The 13,408-nt window shown below is 37.2% G+C and overlaps 2 protein-coding genes across 3 annotated transcripts; one reads left to right on the forward strand and one right to left on the reverse strand.

Moving 5' to 3' along the window:
• Positions 1-2,221: 2,221 nt before the first annotated feature.
• On the forward strand, positions 2,222-4,316 carry LOC108198497 (protein FAR1-RELATED SEQUENCE 5-like). The gene is made up of 2 exons (XM_064083822.1): positions 2,222-4,173; positions 4,310-4,316. The coding sequence occupies exons 1-2, from the start codon at positions 2,222-2,224 to the stop codon at positions 4,314-4,316; spliced, it is 1,959 nt and encodes a 652-aa protein (XP_063939892.1).
• A 4,943-nt stretch (positions 4,317-9,259) lies between these two features.
• Positions 9,260-13,344, reverse strand: LOC108198498 (protein MAIN-LIKE 1). Of its 2 annotated transcripts, XM_064083504.1 has the most exons (7): positions 13,204-13,344; positions 10,899-12,104; positions 10,399-10,800; positions 10,101-10,316; positions 9,712-10,013; positions 9,559-9,622; positions 9,260-9,483 (listed from the first exon to the last, which is right to left on the reverse strand). In XM_064083504.1, exons 3-6 carry the CDS (start codon positions 10,747-10,749, stop codon positions 9,616-9,618), a joined length of 876 nt encoding a protein of 291 aa, XP_063939574.1. In that variant the 5' UTR covers positions 10,750-10,800; positions 10,899-12,104; positions 13,204-13,344; the 3' UTR covers positions 9,260-9,483; positions 9,559-9,615. The 2 variants fall into 2 exon arrangements, with proteins under 2 accessions (XP_063939574.1, XP_063939573.1); XM_064083503.1 differs by lacking the exons at positions 9,260-9,483; positions 9,559-9,622; positions 9,712-10,013; positions 10,101-10,316 and having other exon boundaries at positions 10,662-10,800; positions 13,204-13,342.
• Positions 13,345-13,408: the final 64 nt, after the last annotated feature.

A 13,408-nucleotide genomic window follows, 5' to 3' on the forward strand; every position in this document is an offset into this window, starting at 1 on the left:
TTCACGGGAATTACAGGAGTGTGGTTCTCGATGTGTTCTTCGATTTCGTTGTTTGTAGAAGTATTTGGCACTACATCTAGTGCGCCAATTTCTTCGATTTCACTATGAATTGGTGGAGGAGCATCTGGTGTGTTAATTTCTTCGATTTCATTATGAACCGAAGGCGGAGGAGCATCGACTGCAGCAGTGTTTCGTCGTGTCCACGCAGGAAAGCTGATTAAACAATGTACGATAGGTAAGTAGATGAAAATATGTATTCAATAAATATGTAAATGACGAAATAAAATTAATTACCGAATGAAAAGGTAGACGAGGATATTGAGAAAAAACTCATGCAGAAAAGCCAACATATTTGAAGATTATACTTCTTCTCAGAGAAATGGCTTTAGAAAGATTGTTTGGCAGGATGGTGGTTGTGCAATGTGTAATTTTGAAACAATATGAGATTTATACAGAGGCACGTACTAAAGAATCCTAACAAAAAAAAGATAACTAAAGAATATATATATCAACTAAGTAGAAATAATAACAAAAGCTTGTAAACTCTTAGCCGAGTGTGCAAGTGACCCAGGAGAGAGACGTCTGTTAGAAACTATTTGTATGTAGGGGCCGGTTACATGTACACAGTTGGATAGGGGAGGTAGGTGTACACCATCAGTGACTTGAAGTCACTGATGGTGTGCATTAAATGAAGTTCATCAGTGACATGATCTACCGGATGTGGGGAGAAAATATTAAATAGATATATCAGTGACTTCAAGTCACTAATCAGTGACATGAAGTCACTAACGTTCAGCGAAAAAGCTAAAATGACTGTACTGTCCCTCACACCTTCAGTGATATGAGATCACTGATGTTACCTTTAATATGCACCAGGACAAAATCTTTTAATGCAACATAAGTGACATCAAGTCACTATAGAAATGTTCTTAATTTACACCTGCCCACAGCGTACCAACACCCCCAACTACCTAGGACAAAATCTTAGTACTCAACATCAGTGAGATCAAGTCACTAATAGAAAAGTTGTTAATTTACACCTGCCAACAGCGTACCAACACCCCCCACTAGGGCTGTGCATTCGGTAAAAACCGAACCGAACCGAACCGAATTTCGGTTAACCGGAACCGAAATAATGAAAAAACTGCTGCCGAAAACCGAACCGAAATATGTTCGGTTTTGAAACCGAACCGAATTGTTAATTTCGGTTAATACCGAAAACCGAAAAATAAAACCGAAATTTGAAAATGCTACTGAACTACTAGTGGGCAGATTGCTACTGCCTACTGTGCAATGGCCAGTGGTAGTGTGCTGTGCACTAACTTAAGAAACACCAGCACCATCATCCTTAGAAACATCAAAATCTAACACCAACATCAAATTACAAGTTTACAGAACACCAGCTGAGTCAATTACAATTTACAACACCAGCAACACTACTTACAAATTGCTTGCTTACATTACATACATCTACAATAATGCAATGCAACGAAAGAGTGAATCGACAATACCTCTGCTCTGTGCGCCGTTATTGAGAGAATGAGAGTTTAGGGTCTGGTGGGCTGCTGGGTCGTTTAGGGAAAGTAGAGATATGTAATAAAAGTGAGTGATAGATGAATGGAATAAGAATATATTAACTATTAACATATATTTCGGTTTTTTATTCGGTTTTTCGGTTAACCACGGTTAAAAACCGAATTACCGAAAAACCGAATTTCAGAAAAACTCCTACCGAAAACCGAACCGAATTATGAAATATGGTTAACCGAACCGAATTTTTTTCGGTTATTCGGTTCGGTTTTCGGTTAACCGAACCGTTTGCACACCCCTACCCCCCACTACCTAGGTCAAAATCTTTTAATTCAACATCAGTGACATCAAGTCACTGATAGAAAAGTTCTTAATTTACACCCGCCAACAGCGTACCAACACCCCCCAACTACCTAGGACAAAATCATTTAATGCGACATCAGTGACATCAAGTCACTGATATAAAAATTCCAACTACCTACGGGAAAATATAATAAATACAACATCAGTGACTTGAAGTCACTGATACCATAGTTCAATTTGTATCCAGATGTTTCCTTTTGTGCAACACAATCTCAAACACCAAACCCTAAACAAACTTAAAAACCTCTCCGAGTTGGTCACTGTAGCTGCGGGAAGAAGTGTGGTTTTGGCTTGAAATTCAAAGGTTAGGCTACCTAATCTCATTATCATGTCATCTTCATTATTTAGTTATGTTTTTTCTGGAAAATCTAGTTCGGATAGTGAAAATGAAGGTGAAAATAATTTTGACACTTTTGTACCAATAGATATTGATAAAATCGTTCCTCGTCGTAAAAAATCAAATATTAAAGCTTCGGATGTCGTAGTAGATCTTGATGATTTGAATGATGAATTTGTTAATTATCATGAGGAAGAAACAAAAAAGTATGATGGTGGTGGTGGTGATGGTTGCTACCGTGGTGGTAGTTGTAGTACTCCCCAAAAAAGAGAAAATAGTGTGAATGATTTTGGTAGCACTTCGAAAAAAAAGGGTAAGGAAAAGATTTTTGAGAATTTGAATGACTTTTGTGATGGTGGTAGTGAGGGAGAAGAAATTTTTGAAGATGTATGTCCCCGTGTTGGCCAAATATTTAATACACTAGATGAAGCCGAAAGATTTTATAGAGATTATGGGAGGAGAATGGGATTTGAGGTAATAATTAGGAGTACACATAGACACTCGCGAAGTGACGCTATTTCCTCGCGTTTGTATATTTGTCGTAAGGGTAGGAAATCAAATTCTCAATCTCTTGATTTTGAAGACGAAGAAGAGAAAGTAAGACGAGTTAGAGATATACTAGGAAGAACTGATTGTGAAGCTCGAATGTATGTGGTTCATCGTATGAAGTTAGATGTATGGGAGATCACATTGGTGGATTTAGTGCACAACCATGCAATGATCACACCGGATAAGGTTCAATTTATGCAAAGGTCGCGTAACATTGGGCCTGTCGCGAAGTCATTAATTGAGACGTTGAGTAAATCTGGTATTGGACCGTCTCAATCAATGAATATATTGAGTGAGATAAGTGGTGGATTGGGTCAAGTTGGTTTTACTAATCAAGATATTAGTAATTTACTACGTAGCATTCGTCACAAGGTATTCGATTCGGGTGATGCCGAGACTGGTTTGGCCTTGCTACGAGAATTGAGTGCTAGTAGTTTTGGAAATTTTTTCTACCGGGTAGAATTGGATGATGAGAATCGAGTTAATAGTTTGTTGTGGGTTGATTCTAGGTCATTAAATGCATACAAGAATTTTGGGGATGTAGTTACTTTTGACTCGACATATCGGACCAATAAGTATTGTATGCCATTTATACCCATTACAGGAGTGAATCATCATTATCAATCAATTTTATTTGGGTTCGCACTCATAAGAGATGAGAAGGAAACGTCTTACAAATGGGTTTTAAAGACGTGGTTGGAAGCTGTTAACAACATACCTCCCATTTCAATCATTACCGATCAAGACATAGCATTGGGGAATGCTATTGCAGAGGTATTGCCAGACACAAATCACACATATTGTACGTGGCACATAAGTCGTAAGTTTACCGAAAAATTATCTAGCATGTTCACAAAATATCCTGATTTTAAAAAAGATTTCAAGTCATGTTTGTACAAGTCAGTGACGGGTGAGGAATTTGAACACAAGTGGATGATTATGATTACAAAGTACAAGTTGGAGAATCATAGTTGGTTGAATGAGATGTATTCAATCAAGCACAAATGGATAGGTGTCTACACAAGATTCCATTTTGCAGCAGGTATGAGTACAACCGGAAGGAGCGAATCAATGAATTCCTTTTTTGATGAGTATGTGAAACCTAGTACGGGTTTGAAAGAATTTATTGAGAATTCTCAAAAAGCTTTGGAGAAACAGTATCTTCGCGAGGTAGAAGCCGACTATGAAACTCAATACAAGCAAAGAAGACTCATTCTAGGTTCTTCACTAGAGTGTCATGCAGCAAACATCTACACGAAAGAAATGTTTAGACGTTTCCAACACGAGTTTCGACAAGCCGGATCTTATGTTGTGGAGTTGTTGAATGGAGACATCGGTATGCCAGGGAGGATGTACGTGGCATACAAATCATCTGCGCCCGAGGAAAGTAGGAGGTATTACACTATAATGATGGCAGAGGACAACTCAACCTTGACATGTATTTGTAAAAAATTTGAGCATTCTGGAATGATTTGTAAACACTTGCTTCAATACATGAGCATTTCTCAAATTACTGAGATTCCGCTTCAGTTTTTAAAACTGAGATGGACAAGAGATGGAAACAAAATTGTTGTTGATTCCTCTTATGCACCACCACCGTCCAACTCTTTCGATTTTGCCCAGTCCCAAACTGCTAGATATGCCGCATTGTGCAAATCATTTAAAGATTTAGGGGCAATTGGAAGTTGTTCCATTTCAAGATTCAATTATGTCATGGGTGTGATTGAAAAGGAGAAGTATTATGTTGAAAATATTCTTGAAGAAGAAGAAACTAAAGGGATTCCTCTACGGAGAGAAGGTCAAGCAAATTCAATACTTGATCCAATCATTTCACAAACCAAGGGAAGAAAGAAAGGAGAGAGATTTAAAAGTGGTCTTGAGACATCAACTTCCAACAAACCTCGAAAGTGTACTTATTGTGGGATTTTAGGAGCAAAACACGACAAAAGGAATTGTCCCTCAAAACCATTTTAATGTAGTCTTCACTGATATTATGAAGTGTTTTAATTTTTAATTTAGTGTTTGAGATCTTATGTAGCGTTTTAATTTGTTAACTAGTACTTGAATATTAGGCACTACTTGAATCATTATATCATATTTGAAATTTTAATGAGACATTTATATTTTTATGTAGTGTTTGACTTGATTAATTCATTAGGTAGTTTTAGAATTATTTTATACAATTTTTTGTATGTATTAATTTGTCACCTCTCAATTTTTTGTTTGTAGGTTAGATGGAAGGCAATGAAGACTCAATTTCTTCATGTGGCTTATTTTGCCCTCTTTACAATGATAATGATTACGAAGATATTCTTCAAAGTTTAAGCACATATGATGTCACTCAATACAATATAATGGAATACGACCTTGTCCCTAATAATGTACGGCATGGATCACCACCACCCATTGTAGAAGAAGAAGATTTTAATCTCGAGCCACCGGAAGTTGAGGAATTGAAAGCTAGACTTTGGAGTGAAGCTTCCAAATTCTTATCTAGTGGAGAAGCGGAATTGAAGGCAAGAATTTATCATACAAGTTATGCAATACCTTGGGATCATGGATGCAAAAATTGTGAGTGGATATCCGACATTAGTAAACTTGAACCTCCGGGAAAACAATGTAAACATCGTGTACGTTTTGTGAAGGGGTTTGTTAGAAATTTACAAAATTATCCAAACGAAACCTTACCTTTGAGATGTCGAGCTAGATTTAAGCTATATGATGGAAGTGGAGGAATACTTGTATCCTTATGGGACGACTCTTTAGAAAAGAAAATCATTACAGGTGGGGACATCCAAGAGAATAGTGTTCTTGTATTATACGACGTCCCGGTGCTTTTCAAAAATCATGGAGTACCTCGCTATAGGCTCTCAATCGGATACTCTAATATTTTAGCTCTTTTCAATTAGTAATATTTGAATTTTATGTAATATTCATCTTTTCATATTTGAATTTTATGTAATAATCTATTCAAATACAATATATAAATTGTATTGAATTTATGAAATATAATTTTCAGTGACCTTAAGCCACTGATGAAATCATCACAGTAGCTCCAAGAGAAAAGTTTCCGAAAATTTTTCTAAGTCATAACATCAGTGACTTCAAGTCACTGTTGTTTTTGTGGGAAATCAGTGACCTTAAGCCACTGATGAAATCATCACAGTAGCTCCAAGAGAAAAGTTTCCGAAAATTTTTCTAAGTCATAACATCAGTGACTTCAAGTCACTGTTGTTTTTGTGGGAAATCAGTGACCTTAAGCCACTGATGAAATCATCACAGTAGCTCCAAGAGAAAAGTTTCCGAAAATTTTTCTAAGTCATAACATCAGTGACTTCAAGTCACTGTTGTTTTTGTGGGAAATCAGTGACCTTAAGCCACTGATGAAATCATCACAGTAGCTCCAAGAGAAAAGTTTCCGAAAATTTTTCTAAGTCATAACATCAGTGACTTCAAGTCACTGTTGTTTTTGTGGGAAATCAGTGACCTTAAGCCACTGATGAAATCATCACAGTAGCTCCAAGTAGACCCGGCCAAACGGGCGGTCCGTGCCGGTTCGGGCCGGTTCAAACGGGTTTTGAACCGTCACCGATGGAACCGTAACCGGCACGGTAAGAATGGCGGTCCGGTCCGGTCCGGGCCGGGCTGTTGTAGAAGGTAACCGGAACCGTGCTATACGGTTTGGCGGGTTTGGCGGGTTATGCGGTTCACGGTTCGCGGTTCGAACGGTTCGCGGTTCGCGGTTCGAACGCGGTCTCCGACAGATTCTGCAGACTGCAGGCGCCAGGCAGAGGCAGTGGTCCAGTGGACCAGTCAACATGTGAACATGTGATGATTGATGAACTGATGAGTGATTGTGTATTTTTTTGTTTTGTAGTGAATGTTTTGGCTTTTAGTATAAGTGCAGACTTATACTTGTTAAATTTATTTCTGTTCGATTTATTTTTGTTAAATGTTATTGTTTCGTTTAATTAATAATAAATTATAAACTAATAAATAAATGGTAAAACGAGGGCGGTACCTCTTGTAAATTTTATAAATTAGAAAAAGGTTTTACAAATAATGTGAGAGGACTCCTCTCTAAAAATTTTAACGGAACAAACCGCTTGTACAAACTAAATAAAAAACTACATAACGAAAGAAATTTTTTATTTATTCTTGTTCATTTGCCGAATTGCCGCCTTCGGACGACGAAGTATCCATCAACATCCAAGGATCTTCTTCACCGTCCGAGTCATCTTCTTGAAGTCCTTGTTGTCTTTTAGCAGCTTGGTCCCAATCTTTTTTACAAACGCAAATCTTTACCGCATCTGGCGCGAGACTTGATCTTTTCTCATCCAAAACTCTTCTACCTGCACTAAAAGCCGACTCCGATGCAATTGTAGAGGCAGGGACTACTAATACGTCCCTTGCAATTTTAGCTAAAACTGGAAATTGTATCTCATGACTTCTCCACCATGTTAATATTTCAAAATCTTCGTCTAATTCATAGTTATAAGAAAAAAATTCTCTAAGCATAGTAGTAGAAGCCGAAGCTACAGGAGCAGACGTAGTAGAAATTCTAACCTTTTGTTTTTTAGTTATTATTCCTAACATTTTACTATTAAATCTATTTGAAGAACTTGTCTTTGGTGGTATAGCGGTTTCAGTACTTGGAAGGTACATGTCTATAAGACGATGCAATAAATTGAGACAATTAGTAACATATAAAACATGATCATATGAAACTCCTAACACCTTATAATAATGTTCTAACATGTTTTCTAAACCTTCTTGTCTAACACCGGGATCAAGTAGGCATGCAATACCATAAATATATGGGAAATCTGTAAAATATTCAATCCATTTCACTTTCATATCATAAATAATGTTACTAAAATGTCGATCTTCTTCATATTCACGTAAAGTGGTAACAATACTAACACATTCAATAATAACTTGATGCACATTCGGTTCATAAACATATGAAAAAACTTTAGTAGCATGTGCATAGCAATCAAGAATATCACGTACAGTAATAGCCGAGTTAATGGAGGTAGCCGTTGGCCCGTTGCGCAGGGAGCCGTTGGAGCCTGCTCTGCGCAGGGAGCCGTTCTGCTCTGCTGTGGCCTGTGGAGCTGCTGTGGAGTCTGGAGTGTGGCAGTGCAGAGTGCAGGACAGAGTACTGGTTCAGGCTGCAGGTTACCGTTGAACCAACGGTTCCACGGTTAACCGCGGTTCCGCGGTTCCGCGGTTCCACGGTTCCACGGTTAACCGCGGTTCCGCGGTTCCACGGTTCAAACCGTGGTTCCGCGGTTCAACGGTTCCGTGGTTCAGCTGTTTATCTTTAATTTAATAATAAATTTCGTTTTAAAATATATAATATCAAGTGTATTAAAATATAAACTTTTTTATTTCGTTTTAAAATATAAAATTTTATGTTTTAAAATATAAAATTTTATTTCGTTTTAATTTTTAAATTTCAGTAATTTTCTTTACAATATAATTTAGTTAATTTTGTTTCCGTTAAGTAAATTATTTATTAGTTTACAATTTATTGATAATTAATTACATGGTAATTAATTAAATTAATATAATTTAGATAATTTTCTTTACAATATAATTTAGATAATTTATTGATATACCTTTATAAATTAATAAAATAATTAAATTATACGGTTCACGGTTCGGTCCGGGCGGTAACGATTCGACGGTTTTACGGTTTAAACGAGACGGTTTAAACGAATTCTCACGGTTCCGGGCCGGTTACGGTTCGGTTCTATATTTTATAACCCGTATTCGGCCCGTGTTAGTAACGAATCGGTCGGTTTTGAACCGGACCGTATTTAGACGGTTCCGGGGCGGTTAAAAAGGCGGTTCGGTTCCGGTTGGGCCGGACGGTTTGGACCGTTTGGCCACCTCTAGCTCCAAGAGAAAAGTTTCTGAAAATTTTTCTAAGTCATAACATCAGTGACTTCAAGTCACTGTTGTTTTTGTGGCATATCAGTGACCTTAAGCCACTGATGAAATCATCACAGTAGCTCCAAGAGAAAAGTTTCCGAAAATTTTTCTAAGTCATAACATCAGTGACTTCAAGTCACTGTTGTTTTTGTGGGATATCAGTGACCTTAAGCCACTGATGAAATCATCACAGTAGCTCCAATGTGTTTGAAAAATTTTCCTAAAATTTTCTAAGTAAAGAACATTGGTTACTTCAAGTCACTGTTGTTTTCTAAGTAAAGTCTTTACCGTAGCTCCAATGTGTTTGAAAAATTTTCCTAAAATTTTCCAAGTAAAGAACATCGGTTACTTCAAGTCACTGTTGTTTTCTAAGTAAATAACATCTTCAGCTCCAACTGAAAAATTTCCGAGCAGTTTTTAAGTAAATAACATCAGTGACTTCAAGTCACTGTTGTTTTTCTGGGATACCACTGATGAAATCTTTGTAGTAGCTCCCTGAGGGCTCGAAATATTTCTAAAAAGCTGTGGAAAAATAAGATGAAAAATCAAGTCACTGACATGATTTTAAGTAAAACTAAAAAAAAAAGTAGATTTTTGTGTAGCTGTTGATTAACATAATGTACAAGAGCTTCATTATATCTAGAATTAAAACATTCAAATTCATTATCCAAAAGCAATTCCAGCGACCTAATACATAAAGGGCATATCCATAATTTAAACTAGATTAGCAAGCTGAAGTATTACAGTCTTGTAGCAACTGAAACCTGAAAAGAGAAAAGAAAAATGTTATAATATAAGGAGTGAAGTCACCCATGGATGAATTGGCAAGTAAATCATACCCTTAAACGCTTCTGATTGTTTCCTTTTGGTACTTCTTACTTCCAGACTATCGATTTTCAAACTCTGTACAACAAGTAAGGTAAGCTACACAAGGTGTTTAAAATAAAAATAAAATTGAAACTTAATAAAATAGGTTAGTTGTGCAATCGTACCCAATTTTACGAGGAAACTTTTTCCTCCACTCAATACTCCAACTCGGCAAATGTCGTGCCTGTCCTTTGGAAATTTCCCAAGCTATGCGATAACGAAAATTACGAACATCCTCCTTACTCCACTTTTCATGTTCCAAAGGTAAGCCCATAAGAGATGCATCCACGTACTTGCAAACAAAGATGCCACAATCATTGTCAGTTTGCATAGGACGGTTCTTCAATTGTTTCACTTTACCCCATTTGATGGGCTCCGGATATCTTTCCTTATTAACAAAGTGCATCATGCATGGAACAAGTCTTTCCTGCACTCATATTAAGTGAAAAAAAAACTCATGAATAAATATGAAGCTAGAACATAAACTTAGAAAAGACTCGGTAAGAAAATTTACCATGATATAGTACTGGGTGCTATACATTTTCTTCAACGACCTATTCTTAGTGTCATTACGAAGAGAATCTAGAAGGATGACTTTTTGGTCCACAACACTCCAAATAAACAAAAACCAATGCTGATCGAGGCAAGTAGGAAAATAGATAAACTCACAATCATCAACCCTATTTCCTCGGAGTTGCACAGATACAGTAAGCAAAAAGCTTTTTAAAGCCTAAAATACATAAAAGAAATGTCAAACAGCTTACAATTTAAACAGATACATATATGAAACTAAACAACTTAAATTTCATTACCTCCAATTCCTCCGCAGATCTATCCAATGGATGTTTTTTCAAATCTTTAACATACTTCTTCGAAGCTTCCATGAATTCAGAATGCATGAAAAAATGTCTAGCTTGATTCTCAAATTGCTTGTTCACAATATAGTGTTTCTCTCTTTCTCTTAGCAACTCAAAGTAAGCATTAATAATTTCATCTTGCACCATATGTTGTGGCTCCAATGTCATGAGATGAGGTTTATGAAGTTCGTAATTAAGATTCAAATGAGAGATCGGCTCCACGTCAATGTCATCCTTACTCCACCAATTAGCAAACAACCATCTTGATTTACGATTCTTTAGTGGCCTCTTCATATCTCCTTTCATTTCCCCCCCTTGCCTCTGAACATCAATAAGCTTGTCTTCTTTTGTGTCAAGCTGCATTATATTATTTAATAACAATTTAAGTTACTCGATGATATAATAAAGTGGAACAAACTGGTAGATTAAAGACATTGTAAAAACTTATTTCATACCCCAAATTTGTCAAGAAAATAATCACGCGAAAATTTCAAAACCCGTGAGGTGGAGAGACTAGCGTGGCAGCGGTGCCCTACGCTCCCACACAACAGTGGGAGGATCTGGTATATGTTGTGGCTTGCCGAATTGTCTCAAAACTCTGTCTGGCATATGATACTCGACAATATTCCAATGTATAAGCGGTACGCGAGCTAAACCGGTACGAGGACCAACCTCATACTCATCATCCTCCGTCATATAAAAGTGAGCATAAGGCTCCCATGTAAGCCATCGAGGATCAAAAGTATCAAACTGACCACGATAAACCCGTAAATGATGGTGTGGGTTCTCGTACCTATCCTCAACATATTTCCCCCATGCAACTATCCGCGGCCATGTGTACTCCTGCTCAGGTGCGATTGTTGGACGTCCAGGAAGTATTCTCTCGTAAGACCACAACTGAAGTAGAGTCAAGCATCCTTCAATACCAGTACTCTCCTTCCTGGAGGCTTTATACAACCCCTTGTACAAAAACCCCAACACCCCTGCACCCCATGCATAAGGAATACTATCATCCTGTTGTTGTAGAAGAAGTTGCAAATATTTTGGATGCACAACGTCTTGGCAATTATCAGCAAACAACACCGAACCAATAACATATAACACATAGGCAAGGCTATGTGCTTTAACAGATTCCTCATCCCCCTCCTCCAAATTGGGCAATTCTTTGTATCTATCACGCAGTTTTTTAAGAGAAATCCCTGATTTACCATACAACTCTTTCTTATGCTTTAGATTCAAACTAGAATCAGGCCAGTTTTTAAGAAAATATGACTTTGGCCTATCAAGCCGCTCGTATATGATTGGCTTACCACGAACCGGGAGGCCCAACAACATAAAAACGTCTTCCAAGGTAATGGTCATTTCACCAACAGGAAAGTGAAATGAATTTGTTTCTGGCCTCCATCTCTCGACAAGGGCACTAATCAAACCAACATCATTTTGCAAAATGCTGCATGGACTTTTAAACCCTTTAAAACCCCACGATTCAATATAACGTTTTTGCGGCTCTTTTATCACCCAATCAAGAAGTCTAGATGTCCCTTGTCGAAGGATCAATTTTCCCCTCTCATTTCCAGCCCAAACTTCTGTACTCACATGCTTATCTTGAAATGTTAATAAGGATCGATCATACGGTCCACAAGGTACACTTGGCTCCATACCTGAAAAATGGAAGAAGTTGCAAACATTGATAAGGTTATATTTTTCAATACATAAAGAAAGGACAGAAAAACACAAAAATAAGCATTAAGCATTATAAGTTTTGAGAACATATTTGCATTTGCTGACAATACCAACACAATGTAACTTACTTCTACTTCAGTATCCTTAATATTTGAACTGGTAACCATCCACTAGCAGGATGAGGGTGCTATACATTATAATTAACAATCAGAATATTAGAACTTTTGCCCGGGTGAAGTCAAGAACCTTGGTTAGAGATGTAGTTTGTTGATTTGAAGGTAAGTGTCCTGTGGAGATAGCACCTTGGTCAAAATACATATGTTTGTGGAGCCTTTTTCTGCTCTTGAGGGTACCAAGTATCTAAAGTTCCTAACTTAAGAAGATCAAAATACATATGTTTGTTATTACTTTGAGACATCAATTCGGTCGACTCATGACTAGAACTCGAAATAACCTAACTAAATTTTACACTTAAACATAACAATAGACCACCGATTAATAACATACGAACAAAAGCACTTTCTGCCCACATTCCAAAACAGATCCAGGAGAATAGTTTAGGCAAATTATGTGCAACTGACTCTATCCTAACTTCATACCACTCCCGCAGTTTCATTTTATACCATATTTATCAAACATCTTAAACACAAACTTGTAAAATACAAGCAGTAAACTACTAAGCTCCTTTCATTTCATTTCAAGTCCAACTAACGAAATAATTTAATTATTAAAATAGCTCTTAACACCACTATATTCGCTTATCATCACAAAATTCATAGCCGAATCAGCTCTTCACAACACCTAACATATTCAACTATAAACAAAGCTTCTAAACCACACAATCAAATAAAAAATAATTACACATAAATATCAACTCGAATAAACAGATTTTACTACACATAACACTTATACAGAGAGCGGGGAGAGGGAGATGGTGGTGTTTACAGAGATTTTACCCCGACATCGAAACCAAGAGCGATTTGATGTTGGTGTATATAGAGAGAGGGGAGGGGGGACTGGGAGAGGGGAAGAGAGAGAGGGGGAGAGATTATACAGATAAAGAGGAGAAAACATTACCTGTGCGGAGAAGGTAGTCGATGTCGGGCTCAGGCGGAGGCGGGAACTGTCTTCAGCGGGGGTGTTTGTGCGGCGGATGTGAGAATCAATTGGGTGGGTAGGGTAAACTAATTAGGTCAAGTACATAGCTGACATGAACTCGCTAAAGTGTGTACAATAAAATGTTTTTACTGTATTATTTTTATTTGAAAAATATAATATAATA

This window comes from Daucus carota, chromosome 8 (assembly GCF_001625215.2).
Source record: "Daucus carota subsp. sativus chromosome 8, DH1 v3.0, whole genome shotgun sequence".
NCBI classification, from domain to species: Eukaryota; Viridiplantae; Streptophyta; class Magnoliopsida; order Apiales; family Apiaceae; genus Daucus; species Daucus carota.

What these genes read in the sequence shown, in the direction of transcription:
- LOC108198497 (XM_064083822.1), top strand. Translation starts at nt 2,222, where the DNA reads ATGTCATCTTCATTATTTAGTTATGTTTTTTCTGGAAAATCTAGTTCG.
- LOC108198498 (XM_064083503.1), bottom strand. Translation starts at nt 12,102, where the DNA reads ATGGAGCCAAGTGTACCTTGTGGACCGTATGATCGATCCTTATTAACA.